This window comes from Oryx dammah, unplaced genomic scaffold (genome assembly GCF_014754425.2).
Source record: "Oryx dammah isolate SB20612 unplaced genomic scaffold, SCBI_Odam_1.1 HiC_scaffold_25, whole genome shotgun sequence".
NCBI lineage: Eukaryota > Metazoa > Chordata > Mammalia > Artiodactyla > Bovidae > Oryx > Oryx dammah.
In genome coordinates, this window is record NW_024070209.1 from 77,665,203 (window position 1) to 77,683,899 (window position 18,697).

General features: G+C 47.9%; 1 protein-coding gene across 1 annotated transcript in view; it reads right to left on the minus strand.

Annotated features, from left to right (window-relative positions):
* Positions 1-1,540: 1,540 nt before the first annotated feature.
* Positions 1,541-18,697, minus strand: part of LOC120852285 (b(0,+)-type amino acid transporter 1-like) — a 40,812-nt gene continuing 23,655 nt past the window's right edge. Inside the window, 7 exon segments of the mRNA XM_040225704.1 lie at positions 1,541-2,439; positions 2,940-3,024; positions 4,545-4,669; positions 6,214-6,340; positions 6,507-6,631; positions 8,926-9,569; positions 11,098-11,240. Of these exon segments, the coding sequence (XP_040081638.1) occupies positions 2,206-2,439; positions 2,940-3,024; positions 4,545-4,669; positions 6,214-6,340; positions 6,507-6,631; positions 8,926-9,569; positions 11,098-11,240 (1,483 nt within the window). The 3' untranslated portion in view covers positions 1,541-2,205.

Genomic DNA, 18,697 nt, shown 5'->3' on the forward strand with positions numbered 1-18,697 from the left:
AGTGCTTATGATTTGGAGTAACCAAGCTTTGCCCAAAATAGATCATCCACGTGCTGATGGACTGACCTCGGGTGAAAGAACACTGCCCTGCCCCCAGGAACCCAGCCAGCTCCAGTTCCAGATATTTCCTGGTACTTGATGCTTCTCTGGAGGAAACAGTAGGGACTCCAGCCTTTGTCCTCAAGACTCAGAACATTTCTTCTCAGTCCAAAGGACACATTATACCATATCTGGACTTAGAGAAGAAAAGCAACAGTGGACACCATGACCATGGCTCAGAGTAAGCAAGTCCAATGTACTAGTTTCTTAATAATTCTCAGATTTTCTTCTGGGATTGCTTCCTACTACCATCTTGGAGCCCAAGAAGGGGTCCTGGGCAGGACAGGAGTTCAGGTAAGGTGTGCTGATCAACTGCAGGCAGGAGGAAGCTGTCCTCCCAAGACCCTGGCCCTGGGGACCCTTTGTGCCATCACTGTAGGACTGGGAGTCAAAATGCAGCTGGTCACGGGAAGGATGGGAAGATGGAGTCACAAAGTGAGAAACAGCCTACCTGGGCTGCATGACCTGGGGCCAGTGGTGGTCCAAACCCTACTCTGCTTTCCACAGCCAAGCATGCATCCACTGCCAGCTAGAGGGGGCTTCTCAAGACTTAGAAGATGTCCCTCATCCCAGACAACCTTCTCAGAACAGGGCCTCAGAGCCCAGGGCAGAGCAGGGGCAAATGGGTAGAGAGAGCAAGTCATTAAAAATATAGATGTGATATGTTCCTTTATCGTTCAACAAATAGCTCGGTATTTTGATTCACCAGGCATTTTTGATTAGCAAGGAGCCCAGGACCAAGATGGGAACTAAAAGACACGCAAACATGTCTAAGAACTAATCCCCATCCTCACCAAACCCATCCCCCAGAGGGGAGTATGACCCAAAACCAGACACTGGGGCGCAGGCTCCAGTGAGGCTGACAGAGTGACACACACACAGGAGTCACCTCTCTTGACATTTTCAGGAGCTGCATCCTCAGCGTTTCCAGGTATTGAAGTCATTCCTTCCTGTCCCTCATTCCCACCTGGGCAGCCAGATACCTCTCCACTTTAGTCCTATAATCATATTAGTCTTCTGGTCTCTGTTCTTTTTTTTTTTTTTAACATTTATTTGTTTGTTTGTTTGACTGTACCATATCTTAGTTGTAACTTGCAGGATCTTCAATCTTCATTGTAGTATGTGGGATCTAGTTCCCTGAGCAGGAATTGAACCTGGGCCCCCTGCATTGGGAATGTGGAGTCTTAGCCACTGGACCACCAGGGAAGTCCCCTGGGACCTGTTCTAACTTTTCGTCCTTTCTTTGAGAAATTTGACTGTCCCCCCTTGTACCCAAACCAAATAAAACCCCTCTTTCCCAAGGATATGCCGCTTGCTTCTTTCTCTGTTCAAGCAAGTTATCAGCTTTAAACATTAGCTGAAGAATCGAGTCTTCTGGAACAAGGCTTGTCAGAACCAGAGCTTTTCTAGTTGTAATAAATAAGAATCCATTCAAACCCACTTGAGCCAAAACTGATTTATTATAAGTATCAAGTTGTTCCAGACAATCAAAAAGCGGGTTTTCCTAGTTCTTGGGGACCACATAATTTCTCAACACCATCTCACTATGTATCTCCTTCATCCTTCCTGGTTGACCAGGCCACACACATATCATGTGGGATCTTAGTTCCCCAATATCAGGGATTGAACTCATGCCCTCTGCATTGTTGGCACAGAGTCTTAACCATTGGAATGCCAGGGAAGGCCCATAGTCTTCATTCTTCTCTCCATGGTGGCTTTCCCTACTTCTCTACCCACATCATGGAAGATCCCAAGATTTACAATTCCTCAGCTCAAGCAACCATCAGAATTCTAGTCTCAAAGTTTCAAAAGAAGGGCATGTGTTTCAAGCTGTCCACCTGAAATACCAAATAACTGTGACCTAGAGAGACAGTCATATAATTCCAGCACGACTGTGAGATCCACCTGTGAAGATGGAGCAGCTCTTACAGAAGAGAAGAACACTGTCCTGGGCAGATAACCCCAAACTCCACATCACCTGCATCATGGCCCTTTAGGAACTTATTAGGATTATGCATAGTTAACCTACAGAGAAGCTGGCCAGGCCTCTTGTGTGCAGATAGGAGTGTCTACAGCAAGCAGGGCAGTGCCAACATATCCAGTCCTTTAGTCAGCATTCTTCGTGGTTGGAACAACTTCCATGAGCAGCTGGAGATGCAGGGTGACCACCTGCAAACACTCGGGCTGGTACCGGAAGTAGACAAACAGGAAATAGACCAGGAAGCCACTGAGCAGGAACAGAAAGACAGAGAGGAACTCTGGCTGGGGATGGGCCATGATGGGCGCCAGCACCAGGTAGACAGATGCAAAGACCATGGTGGCAGCGATGATGATGGGGACCTGCAGGGACAGAGACCTGGATGATGAAGACGTGCCTGGGAGGTGGCACAGGGCGCCTGGGCTCTGTCCCTTCTGCCTGCCTGCCTTCCTGCTGCTTCCACCTGCCACCAACTCCTCTCTTCCAGAACCTGCCATAACAACTCGTCAGGCCAAAGGAGACACCCCTTATAGAGGCCCCTCCAGGGAGCAGAGACTTGGTGCCCAGCCTGATCCTCTCTGTTACGTGAGTCTTGCTGGGTGCGTGCATCCTCTCTCTGTTCAACTCCCACTGTTCTCCCTCTGTGTCCTCGAGGAGAAAGGCATCCCCAGCAAGGAGAGTCAATGCCTTGTGCTCCAACTGTCCCTCACCCCCCAGGACACACAGAAATTCCCTCCCAAATACAACAGTGTTGACCACTTTCTTTCTTCCTCTGGGCCCCAAGTGAGACCGTGGTCCAACCGTCTGTGTCATGCAACAGCTGATAATTGAAAAAGAAGCCCATGTAGGTCCTGAAATCTACCTTGTAAGGTAGGGGAAGATTCTTCTTTATCCACAAGTACAGGAGACAGCTGAAGGTGATTCCGTAGGTGAGCCAGCCAAGGAAGCTGAAAGGCAAACGTGAGCCACTTGTTAACAGGCCCTGCCACGGTGGGGCTGGCAAGAGGGGCCGGCCTACTAGGTGCAAACCTAGAGTAGAGCTGCAAGCACATCAGGGCCTCTCAGCTACTCCCAGCTCCCCTGATCCATGTGGCCGAAGGAAAGAAGAATGCAAGGCTGGGGCACTGAGGACACGGTGTGCTAGAGGGCCCACCTGGAGCTTTGTCTTCAGGCACAAAGGGGCACAGGCACAAGCCCACCCATCCACAAGGCCCAGGTCAGGCCTCCTTTGACTGCCCCTGGCTGGCTGGAAGAGGACAGTTTCAAAGGAAGGAGGATTATCTGTGTTTCCCAAAGAAAGAATCTTGTGGAACCTCAAGGAAGGCTGTGTTCCCCTCAAGGGCCACACACTCATAGCAGACTGTGCCACCTTGGAGTTGGTGATGGGCACCAGAAAAACCTCTGGCCCCTGTGTCTGGTGTAGGTCTGATGTAAACTCCACATAACCTTGGAGGCCATCTCTTGAGGTTGTCCAGATGGGGAGATATGGAGCCCTGGCTGACATGAATCATCCTTGAGTTCTCATCTGGGCCAGGACATTCTCTCAGTCTTCCCTATCTCAGGCTGAAGACCCTTAAGAGACACCACGGATTTGATTTTATCTTCACCCTACAGTGAGTTTTTTCTTTCTCAGGGGAAAAAGATGAAAAGAAAAACAATGTCTGTTACTTAATGTTCTGAAGAAAGGCACATTGAGTACTATACATCCTGTTCCAAAAGATTAGTTACTCTTAGGACAGCAGAGGAAGAGAACATGCGATGCTTGCAAAATTACTCTGAGAAGTCCTCTGCCCCAGACATCAGGCCTGCCTGGTGGGTTAAGAGTCTGCTTGTTGAGAGAAGTTTAAAAATGACAACTGGATATCACAACAGCCCATCATTTCTGCCCTAGAGCAGGCAATAAAGGGGGTCAGAACATCTCCCCACTTTGATGCGATTCCAGAGTGTGCCCACACAGCTTGGCTGTGGGTCTGCCCTGAGTTCAGCAGAGCTCTGCTGGGTCAGATCCAGAACAAAGACCAGACTACAAAGGAAAAATGACACCAAGCCAAAGGCTATGAGTCATGTGAGTGAAGCCTGAGTATCTTTTCACATTGTCCTGGAGACAGAGTAAAGGGACAAGAAAAAAGGAAGAAAACAACAAAGTCACAAGACTTTATTTCTTGGTAAAAATTGGTCTCATTGAATTTATGGAAGCAGTGCAAGAGAGGAGGGTGCTAGGTTTAATTTTGGAAACTTAACTGGGAGAGAATGGTTAAAACTGAGTGTGTGTGTGTGTGTGTGTGTGCAGGCGCTCTGAGCCTGAGCTTCCAGAAGTGTGTGCATGTGTTTCTGTGTGTGTGCGCATGTGCGTGTATCATAGCGGCTTCTGGAAATGTGCATGCACATAGGAGTATATATGTGTGCATGTCTGTAAATGGGTACACATAGAGGCCATGAGATAGCCTGAGGGGGCAGTCTCACTTGCCTCAAGAAGTTCATGATGGTGTTGAAGTTTCCGGAGATGACCAGGATCAAAGCCATTGCTGTGGTGAACATCAGAGCTGGAGCTGGAGTGAGGCGATGCACGAGAACCATGGACAGAAGTTGGGGCTGCGGAGCAAAGTCAGGTGTCAGGTAACCTCCAGTGGAGCCGCATTGGGGGTCTCTCCCCAGAAATTCCCACCCTCTTCTCCTGCCAAAGTCCCTCAGGACACCAGGGTACCCAACCAGATAGTCCCCAATTCCCATGGCTTCCTTTCAGATGTAGGTCACTGGGGAGTGATCAGACTCAGGGGGCAGGTTGGAGGGGGGCCCATCCTTTCAGACCATCCAAGACCCTGTAGCTTAGGATGTGGGGTTGCAATGTGGAGAGCTGTAGCAGGTGCCTGGCCAACCAAATCTTTTGACTTTCTATTGCTCCCCCTGAAGACAGAAAGAGGGCCCAGGAAGGGAAGACTGAGGAGGAGAGGGGAGAGGAAGAGCCAGGTATGGGTGGAGCATGGAGAGGGATACTGGGTTACAGTGTAGACTGTGTTATCATTCAGCAAATACTTAGTCCCCTGCTCTCCACCTCTGTGGAAGAAATATATTAATAGTTTCCATCCACTGATTTGAGCTTGCCAATGAACTCTGAGCAGGAGAGACCCACCAGAAGTTCTAAATCTGTGTGCGTGGTTTGGCTTGGTCTCTTGAACCCCTGCCACCTGCCATGGCAAAAACATGCCCCAGGAGCCTCTATGGCTTGGGTCCCAGGATTAGAACAGACCCGCAGTCAGAGTGAGAAGATGTGAACACAAGCCCTGGCCTGCAGCCGAGCCACTCTGACCCTTTAACTCGTGAGCAACATGGAATGTCTGTTGTCCTAAGCCTTTGGAATTAGGGGCTGTCTCCCGTACAGCATTACTGCAGCAAAAACTGACAGAGTGACAGAGAGTCCCCCAGGCATGGGGGGCCCAGAGGCTACACACTGGCTCCTGGGGCTCCTCCCCACTACCCCGGCACCAGTGTTGCACAAATATGTCCCTGTCACCCACAAACCTCTACAGTGTGACCCAGCACGGCAGTCTCCCAGAACCTGGAGGTAAAAGGATTGGAGTATAAGTGGAGAGGTAGGGAATACGTGAGCCCTACTCTCGGCAGAAAAGAGGGCTCTGTCTTTCAAGGAAGCCCTGATGCTAAGTCACTTCAGTCGTGTCCGACTCTGTGAGACCCCGCAGACAGCAGCCCACCAGGCTCCGCCATCCCTGGGATTCTCCAGGCAAGAACACTGGAGTGCGTTGCCATTTCCTTCTCCAATGGATGAAAGTGAAAAGTGAAAGTGAAGTCGCTCAGTCACGTCCGACTCTTCGAGACCCCATGGACTGTAGCCTATCAGGCTCCTCTGTCCGTGGGATTTTCCAGGCAAGAGTACTGGAGTGGGTTGCCATTGCCTTCTCCAGTCAAGGAAGCCCTGGTTGAGGCTAAATGCTGAGCTCCGGGAAGAGAAAGCTTAGCTGGCTGTCCTTCGAGGTATGTCCCCCCACAGTTCCATAGTTCCTGCCTCACTGTTGTCCATATGAGATCAACAGCTTTTAAAAGGCTAATGTTTTAAACTCTGTACTCTGTATTCTCCTGCTGCCCCCATCACCTTGCCCAGCATGCACCCCATGTCTCACCAGGTGGCCCTCTCTGGCAGCCACGTAGGACACACGGCTTCCGCTGAAGAATGACCCATTGACAGAGCCGAATGACGAGAGGGCGACAGCCAAGGGCACCAGCCAGGCCCAGGCCCCCAGAACCTGGCTCCTAGCACAACAGAGGAATCGAGGGAAGGATCTCCAGCAGCAACCTGGAAGACAGCCTCAAGGCCACATCAGAAACAGAGTGAGCAAACCCAGGGGCAATTTGGAATACTCATGGGGGACTTTCCTTCCCCAGGGCGGGGCTGTGAACAGGTCACGTGACTCACTCACCCATCACATCGGTGGAAAGGATTTCACTGGGCGAGAGCACTAGCAGGTAACTGACGTTGGCCAGGATGTACAGGCCAGTGACCAGGGGGATGGTGATCATCAGTGCCCACACCAGATTCTGCTGCAGAGTTGGGAAGAAGAGGCCACGTGTTAGCCCGTGAGGTCCTTCCCAGGATCTCCGAGCAAGCTCAGGAGTGCAGCACCGAGCTGATCCTACCCCCAGGGCCCACGCCAGGCCAGGGGGCACTGGCCGTTTGTCCCTCCTCCACGAACTTAGAGTCCCACGGCATGGACAGGCCAACCAACAGGTGTGCTAGGAGGCCATGAGGAGGACTCACAGTCAGAGCAGTGGAGGTACTGTGGAGGGTGGGGACGCGGCGGAGGGGGGGAGCCATTATCAGAGTTTCCGGAACAAGCAGGGCCTTATGCTGGATTCTCCTTGCAGAGTGGAGGAGATTCCGGCAGGTGGGAAGCAGGGAGGGGAGTTCCCAGCAGGGACACCTGCAGAGCAGGGGCACCTGCAGAGCAGGGGCGCAGAGAAGAGGCAGGAAAGTTAGAGATCTCCACGGTCAGATGGTCCCTCCAGCCTGTATTCCAGGACCCACAGTGCCAACTCTGCCTAGTCTCTGGGTCCCCAGGACACAAGCCCAGACTGAGGGCCATTCCATCCAGGGGTTCTCTTCTGACCCTCAGTCTCCTAGAGAGGAAATTGGGGATCACTGGGGATCTGTGAACTGTGATTCCCCACTGTCCTGCCTCTCTGCAGTGTGTGAGGATCAGCAAAGCGGAAGGGGAAGGAAGGGCCTGGACACAGGGGCTGTGGGCACTGAGACTGGTTTGCATGGTAAGAGCCTCAGCGCCTAGCTGACCTGGGCCACCCCCAAAAATGTATTCAGCAAGCATGCAATAAAAATTGAGGAATGCATGAAAAGTAGGTGAAATCAGAGTGTGGACTGCTCCCTCCCACTCCGTACCCCTTGTTCTGGACATCATTCTGGAGCCAGGAGCAAATGGAGGGAAAGGGCCTCCCTCAAACTTGACCCAGCATTTCCCTAGGCTCAGACTAGCCCTGCATAAACATATTTAGACTCCACAGTACGAACACACTTCAAAGTGGGAGAAGCATGTCCAGAGCACTCCCAGGTCTCCTGGAGGGCTTTCTCTAGAGGTCTTTTGGTTGACCTTGGGAAGAGCAGGCAAGCACTGATGAATGTACAACCCCTCCCTTCAGTACCAAACGGTACAACAGAACATGACATTGCTATTCCTGACACGTGAAACAATGCAGAGAAGCCACCCTTCCTCACTAAGACACAAGGAGCTCTCTTTCAGGCTTGGGATGGCGCTGTCCCTGTGTGGGCTGCACCAGTGTTCCAGGCAGACCTCCTCCCCACCCCTAGAAAGGACAGTCTCTCATGTAAGCATCTACCCCTGATGCACATATCTTCTGTTCTCCAATATGACATAAAAGGCAGTTTCTATGGGGCTCTGTAATAACCTAGAGGAAAGGGTGACACGTGGGAGGGAGACTCAAGGGGGAGGGGACATATGTACATTTATGGTTAATTCATATTGATGTATGACAGAAATCAAACCAATATTGTAAAGCAATCATCAATTAAAAATAAACAAATAAAAGAAATATTTAAGACTTTAAAAAGCAGTTTCTAGAGCTTTCTGCCAGAGCTGAGATCTGCCTGCAGAAAAGTCTGGAAGAGGGTTTGGGAGGAAGGGCAGGGGGCATGGAAGATGAAGAAATAGTCTCGGAGCCCACTTCTGGTCCTTGGGGTCAGCCTGGGTGCTGAGCTGGTCCTCAGATATCACCCCAGACCCCTTGTAAAGTCCAAAGTTTCCTACTCCCTCCCAAGAGCCCTGCAGACCAACCCCCTCCCAAAGCAATGACTAGCCAGCCCCAGGTTCACAGGTGGAATGAGACAGGCAGGACTGGCTTATTTCTCTGTCCCAGCCCTGAATCTATGTCCCGTAGTGGCCTCCCATGCTTCAGCAAATATGACTTATGTATCTACTGCAATGTTCCAGAGAGAACAATCCAGGAGAGAGAAACCTGAGTCATCAAACACAGCTTCTTACAAGGGGTCTGACATCCAAGTCACTCCCCCTTTCTAAACCTCAGTTTTCCCACATGAAAAATGGGATAATAATGTCTACCTTTCAGGAAAGCAAAATGAGCCCATGGATAGGAAACAATAAAGTTCCCCCCTTACTTGAGAAGCTAGAATTCATATAATTACATAAACTAATCAGAAAATACATTGGGCTGGCACTTTAGTCCCATGAGTACAGAAAGGGAGCCCCTCTTTTCAGCTGATTTCTCAGAGTCTTTGCACAAATAACAATTATCGGAACTACTACTGTTTGGAGATTTCAGCCTCTAAAGCAGTGTCATGGACTCACGTTTGAATTCTTGAGTTCCTCCATCACCTGGCTGAGGCTATTCCAGCCATCAAAGGACCACAGGCACTGGTAGAAGGCCATGCTGATGTGCCCGGCCTGCTGGGACGTGTTGTGGAAGGCAGACAGGAGGGCTTCCGTGCAGCCTCGGCCCTGGCCCAGCACCACGGCGCCGCCCCCCATGATGACCAGCAAGGAGAACACTTGGGCGGTCATGAACACGTTCATCAGCATGGCAGCCATCTGCGAGCTCCAGTAGTTGAGCAACATCAGCAGCAGGATGCAGGTGGCAGCCACCACCTTGAGCATGGCCTGGGGCAGCGAGGAGCAGCCTGGGTAAAAGGGGACCAGGACATACTCGGCAAAGCTCAGCGAGCTGGCTGCGATGGTGGCCGGTCTGCCCACCAGCACAAACATGTAGATGACCAGGAAGGCGGGTAAGGAGCCAAAAGTTCATACAATGTAGGTATATTCCCCTCCAGATTCGGGAACCAGAGCCTCCAGTTCAGCATAGCACAGGGCACCCAGTATGGCCAGAAGGCCACAGACTGCCCAGACCATGAGGCTGGCCCCAGGGCTGCCCATGTAGACCAAGACGCCCTGTGGTGACATGAAGATGCTGGAGCCACAGGCCCATGTCCCTCCTCAGCCTCAGCCTCTCATCCCTTGCCTCCTGCTCGACGATCCTCTCATCGCCATCTCCTTGCTGACTTCTCTTCATCCCAGAGCTTCAACAGTCATTGCAGCTAACTGAGCAGAAGCAGATGCTCTGATACCTATCAGGCTCATGGGCTTCCTGCAGGAGTTAATGATTACAGAGCCTGGAGGAATCTGAGCCAGGGGCCAGAGAGCCAGAACACAGCATTCAGAGGGGACCACACCTCTCCTGATCTCCCAGTCCTTGTCCAGCCAGAACCCAGGACAGGGAGGTTGCAAGAGCTGTTCAGTGATGCAGCTCAGGAAAAGTTAAGGAAAGACAGGTTTTAGGAGGAATCCCTGGTGCCCAATTCCAGAGCAACATGTCGGTGGAATCACAGTTGGCTGAATGCTCCGTGCCAACAGTATGACTGCTGAGTTACTGCACATTAGGACCCTAAGAAACTTCTGGAATACTTTTATCAGCCAAACAGTATAATCCCAGCTTTATTCAGATTCCAAGAAAAATGACATGAGTCCTGTTCTAAAGCAGAATGAAAATGTTTAAAGAAGAGGATCCAAATATTTTGAGAGAGAACTTGTTCCCCCTGCAGGAAGGGAGTAGGTGGTTAAGTATACAGGGTCTAGAGTGGAACCACCTTCGTTCAAAGCCCAGCTCTAGCTCCTCACAGCTGTGTGACCTGAGACAAGGCCTCTGAACCTCACCCTATTCATCAGTAAGCTGATTACAATATCCACTATATAGGGTTACTCTAAGTACCAAATAACTTAAAACCCATTGAAAGTAGCTAGAATAGCAAATGACGTGTAGTAAGATTTCCTTATGTATTAGCCATCACTATCTGGCTAAGAGTTTCATTAGTTTCCTAAAGATGGATAGACAGATAGATTGATATTTAATTTAACATAATTTTATTGACATATGGACAATCATTTCAAGATATGGTATATAACTTTTTAATTGATCTTCCCTTATATTTTTCAAATCTTGACTTATGAATGTCACTGGTATTGTTATGCAGAGTCAATGGAACTCAGTGGTATTTGGGGTCAAGTTGCTGGCATCCAAAGTGGGCAGAGAGATACTTGCAGTCACCTGAACAGACTGGCCTGGCTCAAGCCAGCCATATGGACTGCTTGGATCTCATGTGCATGTGTAATCAATAAAACTCAGGACAGATGCAAAGGGCGTTGCTGTCACTGATTCCTGGGGTATCCATCCTGCTTCCTCCCCTTGCTATACCAAAGCCCAAAGGGCAGCAGTCTTCAAAAACTATAGGGCCATCTTCCTCAGAAATAACTCTGGAAAAGGGGCCCTCCAAGATTCAAAAGGAGGTCCTCCAACATCCTTACTCAGTAGGAAGAGAAAGAAGAGGAAAAAGAAGCAGATAAGAAAGAAAGTAGATAGAAGAATTGATGGAAAGAAGTTAGGAAAGAAGAGAGTACTGGAGGCTTGGGAAAGGAAACCAGCTGCCTTTCTGGTCATAGCTAAAGAGTAACCAAGACACTCAGACTTGCCTTTCTCCAGGCACTGCTGCCGGTTGGTATTGTAAAGGTTAGCCAAGTGCAGAGGGTGAGAATAGTCCTCAAGGTCAGGGTCACCTCTCACACCACTGGCAGCTCTCAGGGCTTCCAAGAACACCCTTAGACTCAATAATTTGCTAGAAGGACTCACAGAATTCACCAAAAGCTTTTTTACGCAAGTTATGTTTTATTACACCTAAAAGATACAGATTAAAGTCAGCCATGGAGAGGAGGACAAAGCCTAGAAACCGACGGTCCAAACACGGAGCTGCCAGCCCTCCTCGCCCAGTGGAACAGGACATTGGTATTCTCCTGCCATCAGTGTTGACAACACACACATCACACTGCCAACCAGGGAGGCTCTCTATGTCCACTCTTTACTGGGGTCCCACCACTTAGACATGGCTGGCTGCTCCTGTGGCTGACCTCAGTTTCTAGCCCCTCAGGAGGTCAAGGTGACATTTCATGACCCAAAGATCCCATCCAAAATCACACTGTTAATACTATCTGGTTGGTCCAAGACCCCCAGGCAATTCTGATCAAGCATGACATTCCAAGGGCTTAGAGATTACCTGCCAGAAGATGAAAGTAAGGTCCAGACCTCTGTTGGAGCAAGGTTAAATTCTTTGCCACACAGATATGATACTTGTGACCTGAAGAACATTATGAGCACATAAATATCGGGGGTTTTTTTTGTGTGTGTATGTGTGTGTTTGGCTGCACTGCATCTGTTTTACAGCCCACAGGTTTCTCTAGTCGCTGCACCAGGACTTAGTTGCCCTAAGGCATGCAGAATCTTAGTCCCCCAACGAGGAATCGAACTCACATCCTTTGCATTGGAAGATGGATTCTGAACCACGGGACCACGAGGGAAGTCCCTAAATATTGTTTTTAACGACTCACCTCATGTGTCAAGAGAGGAGGCCCTGAATGCCAGACTAAGAGGCTGGGACTAGCCAGGAATGGGAAGGAGACAAGTGGAAGGGAGAGTGGGGAAGGGCCCACTGCAGAGTCTTTCTGAGATGAGGGAACTGGAGACTCCAGGGTTCTGTGGGCTTCAGTTAGCAATTTCTGCAGCCTTTCCAGAATCTAACACAGCGTGGTCTTCAGCTCCAGGTCAGGGTCTGCCTATGAGCAGGGACCCGCCTCGCCCCTGAAGCAGAGGCAAGCTCAGACGGCGTCCTTGTGCTGCCACCACAGGTGGAAGTGGTGGCCGATGTGACCCAATTTGAGGCTCAGCAGAACAGATGCAGCGAGAAGAAATTCAGCATCTGAGAACCAGAGCACTGTCTTCTTCATCACTGTGTTCTCAACAAGATCTTCATTAACTCAACTTTTCATCACTAAAATGAGGATGATCCTCCCACAGAAGTGCTCATGAGAATAAGCCAAAATCCCTTGTATCCCACCATCCAGGGGAGATGAATGGAGTTGTATTATCAAAAACTCAATTTCGGGACTTCCCTCATGGTCCAGTGGCTAAGATACCATGCTCCCAGTGTAGGGGGCCCTGGTTTGATCCCTGGTCAAGGAACTGGATCCGCTATGCCCCAACTAAAGATGCCACATGCTGTAATGAAGATCAAAGTCCCCATGGGCTGCATATTCTCTAGGCCAGAATACTGGAGTGGGCAGCCTTTCCCTTCTCCAGGGAATCTTCCCAACCAGGGACTGAACCCAGGTCTCCCACATTGCAGGTGGATTCTTTACCAGCTGAGCCACAAGAGAAGCTCAAGAATACTGGAGTGGGTGGCCCATCCCTTCTCCAGTGGGTCTTCCTGACCCAGGAATCAAACCGGGGTCTCCTGCATTCCAGGTGGATTCTTTACCCACCGAGCTACCAGGGAAGCCCAACTAAGACACAGCACAGCCAAATAAATACATAAAAATACTTAAAAAAAAAAAAAAAGAACCTCACATTTCCTGCTCTTGCCCCCAATCATGCCTGATCTCTAGGCCCCTGCCGTGTCTCCTCAAGTATATCTGAGACATCACAAGAAATCTCACCTGTGCTCAAAACCAGCCTGCTAGCCTCCATCCATACATGGCATCCACTCCGCTCCCCGTCCTGCTCCAATCTTGCCTGTCAGTGCCTGATATCAGGGATCAGCAGCTCTCTCTGTAAAGGACCAGATAGTAAGGCATTTGGGGCTTAAACAAGAAAAAAAAAAAAAAAAAAAAAAGCTGAATCCTGGTCAGACCAGGAAGCTTTGTAAACTAGCTGGCTAAACACTGGCGTGACCCTAGCATATACACAGAGCCCATCTGCAAAGACTAAGAGATTTTGTTGATATCAGCCGTTGAAGAAACTCTCCTTCTGATCGTTGGCTGCCTACTAAGCTAATAGAACAGAGAACTTAGGGGCCACACACAACCATATAGATATTATAAAACAGTTCACAAAAGTCACTAAACAAAGAGCAACTTCTATAAGCAGCACCAAAAAACCCTTGGAAGGCAATCTTATCTCCAGATTTGCCATATTATAGTATTTAAAATGCCCAGTTTTCAACAACAGCAAATAATGGGGCATGCCAAAAAAAAAAAAAAAACAAACCAAGAAAATATAGCCCATGGATGAAGGCAGCAAAGGCAAGTCATCAATGGAAACTATCCCTGAGGAAGCTCAGATATTGGACTTACTAGACAAAGATGTACATCAGATGTTACAGTTTGAGTACATGTCAAGAGCTAAAGGAAACCATGCCTAAAGAATTAAAAGAAACCACAAGATAATGTCTCATGAAACAGAATACCAATAAAGAGAGAGAAATCATAAAAAAGGAATGCTAAAAGTAGACCTTCAGGCCAAAATGAAAGGTCACTATTTAGTAACACAAATCCCCATGAAGAAATAAAGAACACTGGTAAAAGTAATAACACAGATAAATATAAAAAAATTAATGTATTTTTTTTGTCTTTACATCTTCCTTTTTCCTATCTAATTTAAAAGACAATCACACACACACACACATAAAAGACAATCACAAGTGGTGCTGGGGCACTGGATAGCTACATGAAAAAGAATAAATCTGGACTTGCATTTCACATCATATACAAAAACATAACCCAAAATGGATCAAACACCTAGATGTAGGAGCTAAAAGTATAAAACTCTTAGATGGGAACATACTTGTAAATCTACATGACCTTGGATTAAGCAATAATTTCTTAAATATGCCACCAAAAGTACAAGCTACAAAAGAAAAAAAATAAATAGGATTTGATCAAAATTTGTGCATAAAAGGACACTATCTTGAAAATGAAAAGACAACCCACAGAAAGAGAGAAAATATTTGCAAACAGTGTATCCAATAAGAGTCCAGATCCAAAATACATAATGAACTCTTACAATCCAACAACAAAAGACAACCCATTTTAAAAATGGATGAAGGATTTGAATATACATTTCTTTAAAGAGGACATTCAAATGGCCATCAAGTACGTAAAAGATGACCAACATCACTAGACATTAGAAATGCAAATCAAAGCCACAAGGAGACACCTGCTCACACCTACTAGGATGGCTACAGTTAAAAAAAACAAAAAAAAGAAATACTGAGGAGGATGCAAGAAATTCACACACTCAATACGACTGAATCTTCACACGTTCCTCACATAGGAATATAAAATGGTACAGCCTCTGTGGAAACCAGTTTGAAGTTCCTCGAAAATTTAAAGATTAAGTTACCACATGACCCACAAAGTCCATTTCTAGATACATAACCACTAGAATTAAAAAATTATATTCACACAAAAACTTATATATGAATTTTTATAGCAGATTATCCCTTTAGCCAAACAGAAAAACCAACTCAAATGTCTATCAATTGAAGAATGGATAAATGAAGTGTGGTATATCCATACAGTAGAATATGATTCAGCCAAAAAAAGAATGAAATATTAATACATGTTCAGTTCAGTTCAGTCGCTCAGTCGTGTCCGACTCTTTGCGACCCCATGAATGGCAGCACGCCAGGCCTCCCTGTCCATCACCATCTCCCGGAGTTCACTCAGACTCACGTCCATCAAGTCAGTGATGCCATCCAGCCATCTCATCCTCTGTCGTCCCCTTCTTCTGCCCCCAATCCCTCCCAGCATCAAAGTCTTTTCCAATGAGTCAACTCTTCTCATGAGGTGGCCAAAGTACTGGAGTTTCAACTTTAGCATCATTCCCTCCAAAGAAATCCCAGGGTTGATCTCCTTCAGAATGGACTGGTTGGATCTCCTTGCAGTCCAAGGGACTCTCAAGAGTCTTCTCCAACACCACAGTTCAAAAGCATCAATTCTTCGGTGCTCAGCCTTCTTCACAGTCCAACTCTCACATCCATACACGACCACAGAAAAACCATGGCCTTGACTAGACGGACCTTAGTCGGCAAAGTAATGTCTCTGCTTTTGAATATACCATCTAGATTGCTCATAACTTTTCTTCCAAGGAGTAAGCGTCTTTTAATGTCATGGCTGCAGTCACCATCTGCAGTGATTTTGGAGGCCCCAAAAATAAAGTCTGACACTGTTTCCACTGTTTCCCCATCTATTTCCCAAGAAGTGATGGGACCAGATGCCATGATCTTCGTTTTCTGAATGTTGAGCTTTAAGCCAACTTTTTCACTCTCCTCTTTTACTTTCATCAAGAGGCTTTTTAGTTCCTCTTCACTTTCTGCCATAAGGGTGGTGTCATCTGCATAGTATATCAATAAACCCTGAGAGTACTATGCTAAGTGAAAGAAGCCAGACACAAAAGGTCGCAAAAGGAGCCAGACATAAATGCACTGCAACTGCATTTATATAAATCATCCAGAATAGGTAAATCCATAGGAAGTGGATTACTAGTTGCCAGGGGCTGAGAAATAACTGCTTTAATATGAATGGGGCTTCTTTGAGGTGCAATGAGGATATTTTAGAGTTAGATAGCACTGATGACTGTACAATATTATGACTATACTAAACTGTTAAAATGGTAAATTTTATATATGAATTTTATCTCAAACTTTTTTAAATTAAAAAAAAATTAGCTGCTGAGCTTTGGAAGGGGAATATGCAAATTCAGGGTCCCAAAGCCTGAGTTCTGTTAGCTTTAGGGAAAATCTACCCTGTCTCTCCAACACCAAGGTAGCCAGAAGTCCAGTCTTCTCCTGTGGCTCTCCTCGTCAGTTACCCACTACGACCCCAGCTGTTTACTGCTGTCAATCTCCTTGTCCATCAGCTACTCTGCTGGGAGAGTGGAAAAGCAGACCTGCCCCCTGTGGTCAGATGCTGCAGCCAGCACAGCAGGTAGGAATCGACGCACAATTTGGGAAAAGAAACTAGGAACAGAATGAAAGTTTTAAAGATGGGCCTGGGGGACTCAAGACCTCGTGGATCTAGAGTCCTGTTCCTCAGGGCCACATTACTTTTATTTAGTGTCTTGGCAAGCAGAAAGCATCTGTTGTGCTACGATGAAGTCAGCCTCCCGTGTCCCTGGTCATGTCTCCCATTCTATTGATTACTTCAAACTATCTTTGTTCTTTTCTTGTACAAGGGGTATCACCTAGCTGGAGGTCATAGACCTGTATATGCCTTAGGAAAACACCTTGGTGTGTACACAAGAAGCATTCTGAACTTGCACTGACCTGGTGTTCCAAGGTTCACCCTGTGTTTTTCCTTAGCTTAGGAGGGCATGACAATGCCAACTGATCAACCTGATGTACTTTTATTTGGGTTATGCAGTATTGGTATATTTTGCTTTTAGTCTTTTCCCATGGTGATTTTCTCATGGTTTAGCCAGAGCAACAGGCAGCTGACTATTAACCCCTGCGGTCAGACCTCACAATTACTACAGAGAGCCCTGTCTGCATAATGTACCCGCAAGCACCCAGAAAATGCAGTGCTGTGGATACATGAGTGTTTATAAATGCAAACTTTGTATCTAAAACAAACTAAATATTAGCCTATCCTCTGGGAGGCACTATCCTAACCCCCTCATGAGCTACAGGAAGTACAGTTTTGGCAGGGCCCCGGAGGTGAGCTGACCCAATAACATCCTGTTTACTGGTGCTGACACTACAGGGCAAAGTAGGGCAATACAGAGTCCAGGTCTGGAGCCAGCCAGAGACTCCAGCCGTGCTGGGTGGAGTGACTGTAGACTCCATGCACACTAGTGAACTCTGGTCTCAACAGAACAGATCAAGACCAAAGTGGCCATGTCAGATGGCCCTTCCAGAGATTTCTCCTGCCTCTGAATTCCAGTATTCTTGCCTAGAAAATCCCATGGACGGAGGAGCCTGGTAGGCTAGAGTCCATGGAGTCGCAAAGAGTCAAACATGACTGAGCGACTTCACTTTCACTTTCTTTCACTTTTCAAACTTCAGTAGCTTCTGTATCCCTTCTACGGCACTTACCACTTTCTGTTTCATTTTCTAAGTATTTGCCTCCTCTTTTAGCTTCTCCTCTCAGACCTTGATGCTGGGAAAGATTGAAGGTGGGAGGAGAAGGGGACGACAGAGGATGAGATGGTCGGATGGCATCACCAACTCAATGGACATGAGTTTGAGTAAACTCCAGGAGTTGGTGATGGACAGGGAGGCCTCGAATGCTGCAGTCCACGGGGTTGCAAACAGTCAAACACGACTGAGCAACTGGACTGAACTGAACTCACCAGGTGAGCTCTTGAAGATGGAAATAGGTCTCATTTTTTTCTGTATCTCTTACAGTTGAGCCCAGCAAGAGGGATCATGAAACATTTCCTAGAGGGGTGAGAGAATGAATGAATGAGTGAGCAAGTAAAGAATTAGATTAGAGCTAAGCGAATGAGTCAAAGTATGAATAAGAGCTTGTGTGAATGCACAACCTCCCCGCTAAGCTCTGAATTCAGAGATGAGTCTGAGAACCAAGTGATGGTGTCCATGGGCTGTCTGGGATTTTATTAATACTACTTGGGTTGCCTGCATGAGGTGGGAAGGAGCTTGGAAAGAGCTATCAGCACTACACAGCCTTGGGGAAGCGGCCCTGAGAAGCTCAGGGTAAGGAGACAGTAGAACGTACCCCTGGGCAGAGCCCCCAAAGACGCTACTTGGAACAGACCAGAAGAGGTTTGGCTGGTCCTTCTCATTGCTGACCGGACAGACCCCAGGCTCTCAGCGCAGGCTTATCTGTGTGGTCCCTGATCTATGCAGGGTGATTCAACCTCCTCCCCTCCCATGAGCTTGGAAGTGCCCACACCTGATGAGAAGTTTAAACAAGGCTCCTGCTAGGTCCTTATACATAAGTGCATGCCTCTCTTGCTCCCTGAAGTCAAGGATCCTGACCCCTGTGTCCCTCAGTCTCCAGATGGTCAGCCCCATGCCCTTTTTTCTTCCATACCTGACCCTGGCTATATAGAAACCCTGGGCTGACATGGCTTATGGAACCAGTCCTCACCCCTCTGCCTGCTCAGCCCTTTCTCCATCAATTCTACCTTCAACTTGACTCCTTTGCCCAGCTATGGCTTGTGCTTTGAACTTTCCCAGAAGGAACATAAGAAGGAACAGACAAATGAGATGTTAAAGATGTTCTACCTCTTCTACCTGATCAGAGAAAAGGAAGACCAGGGTGGGTGTTTATGGAGGGAGCT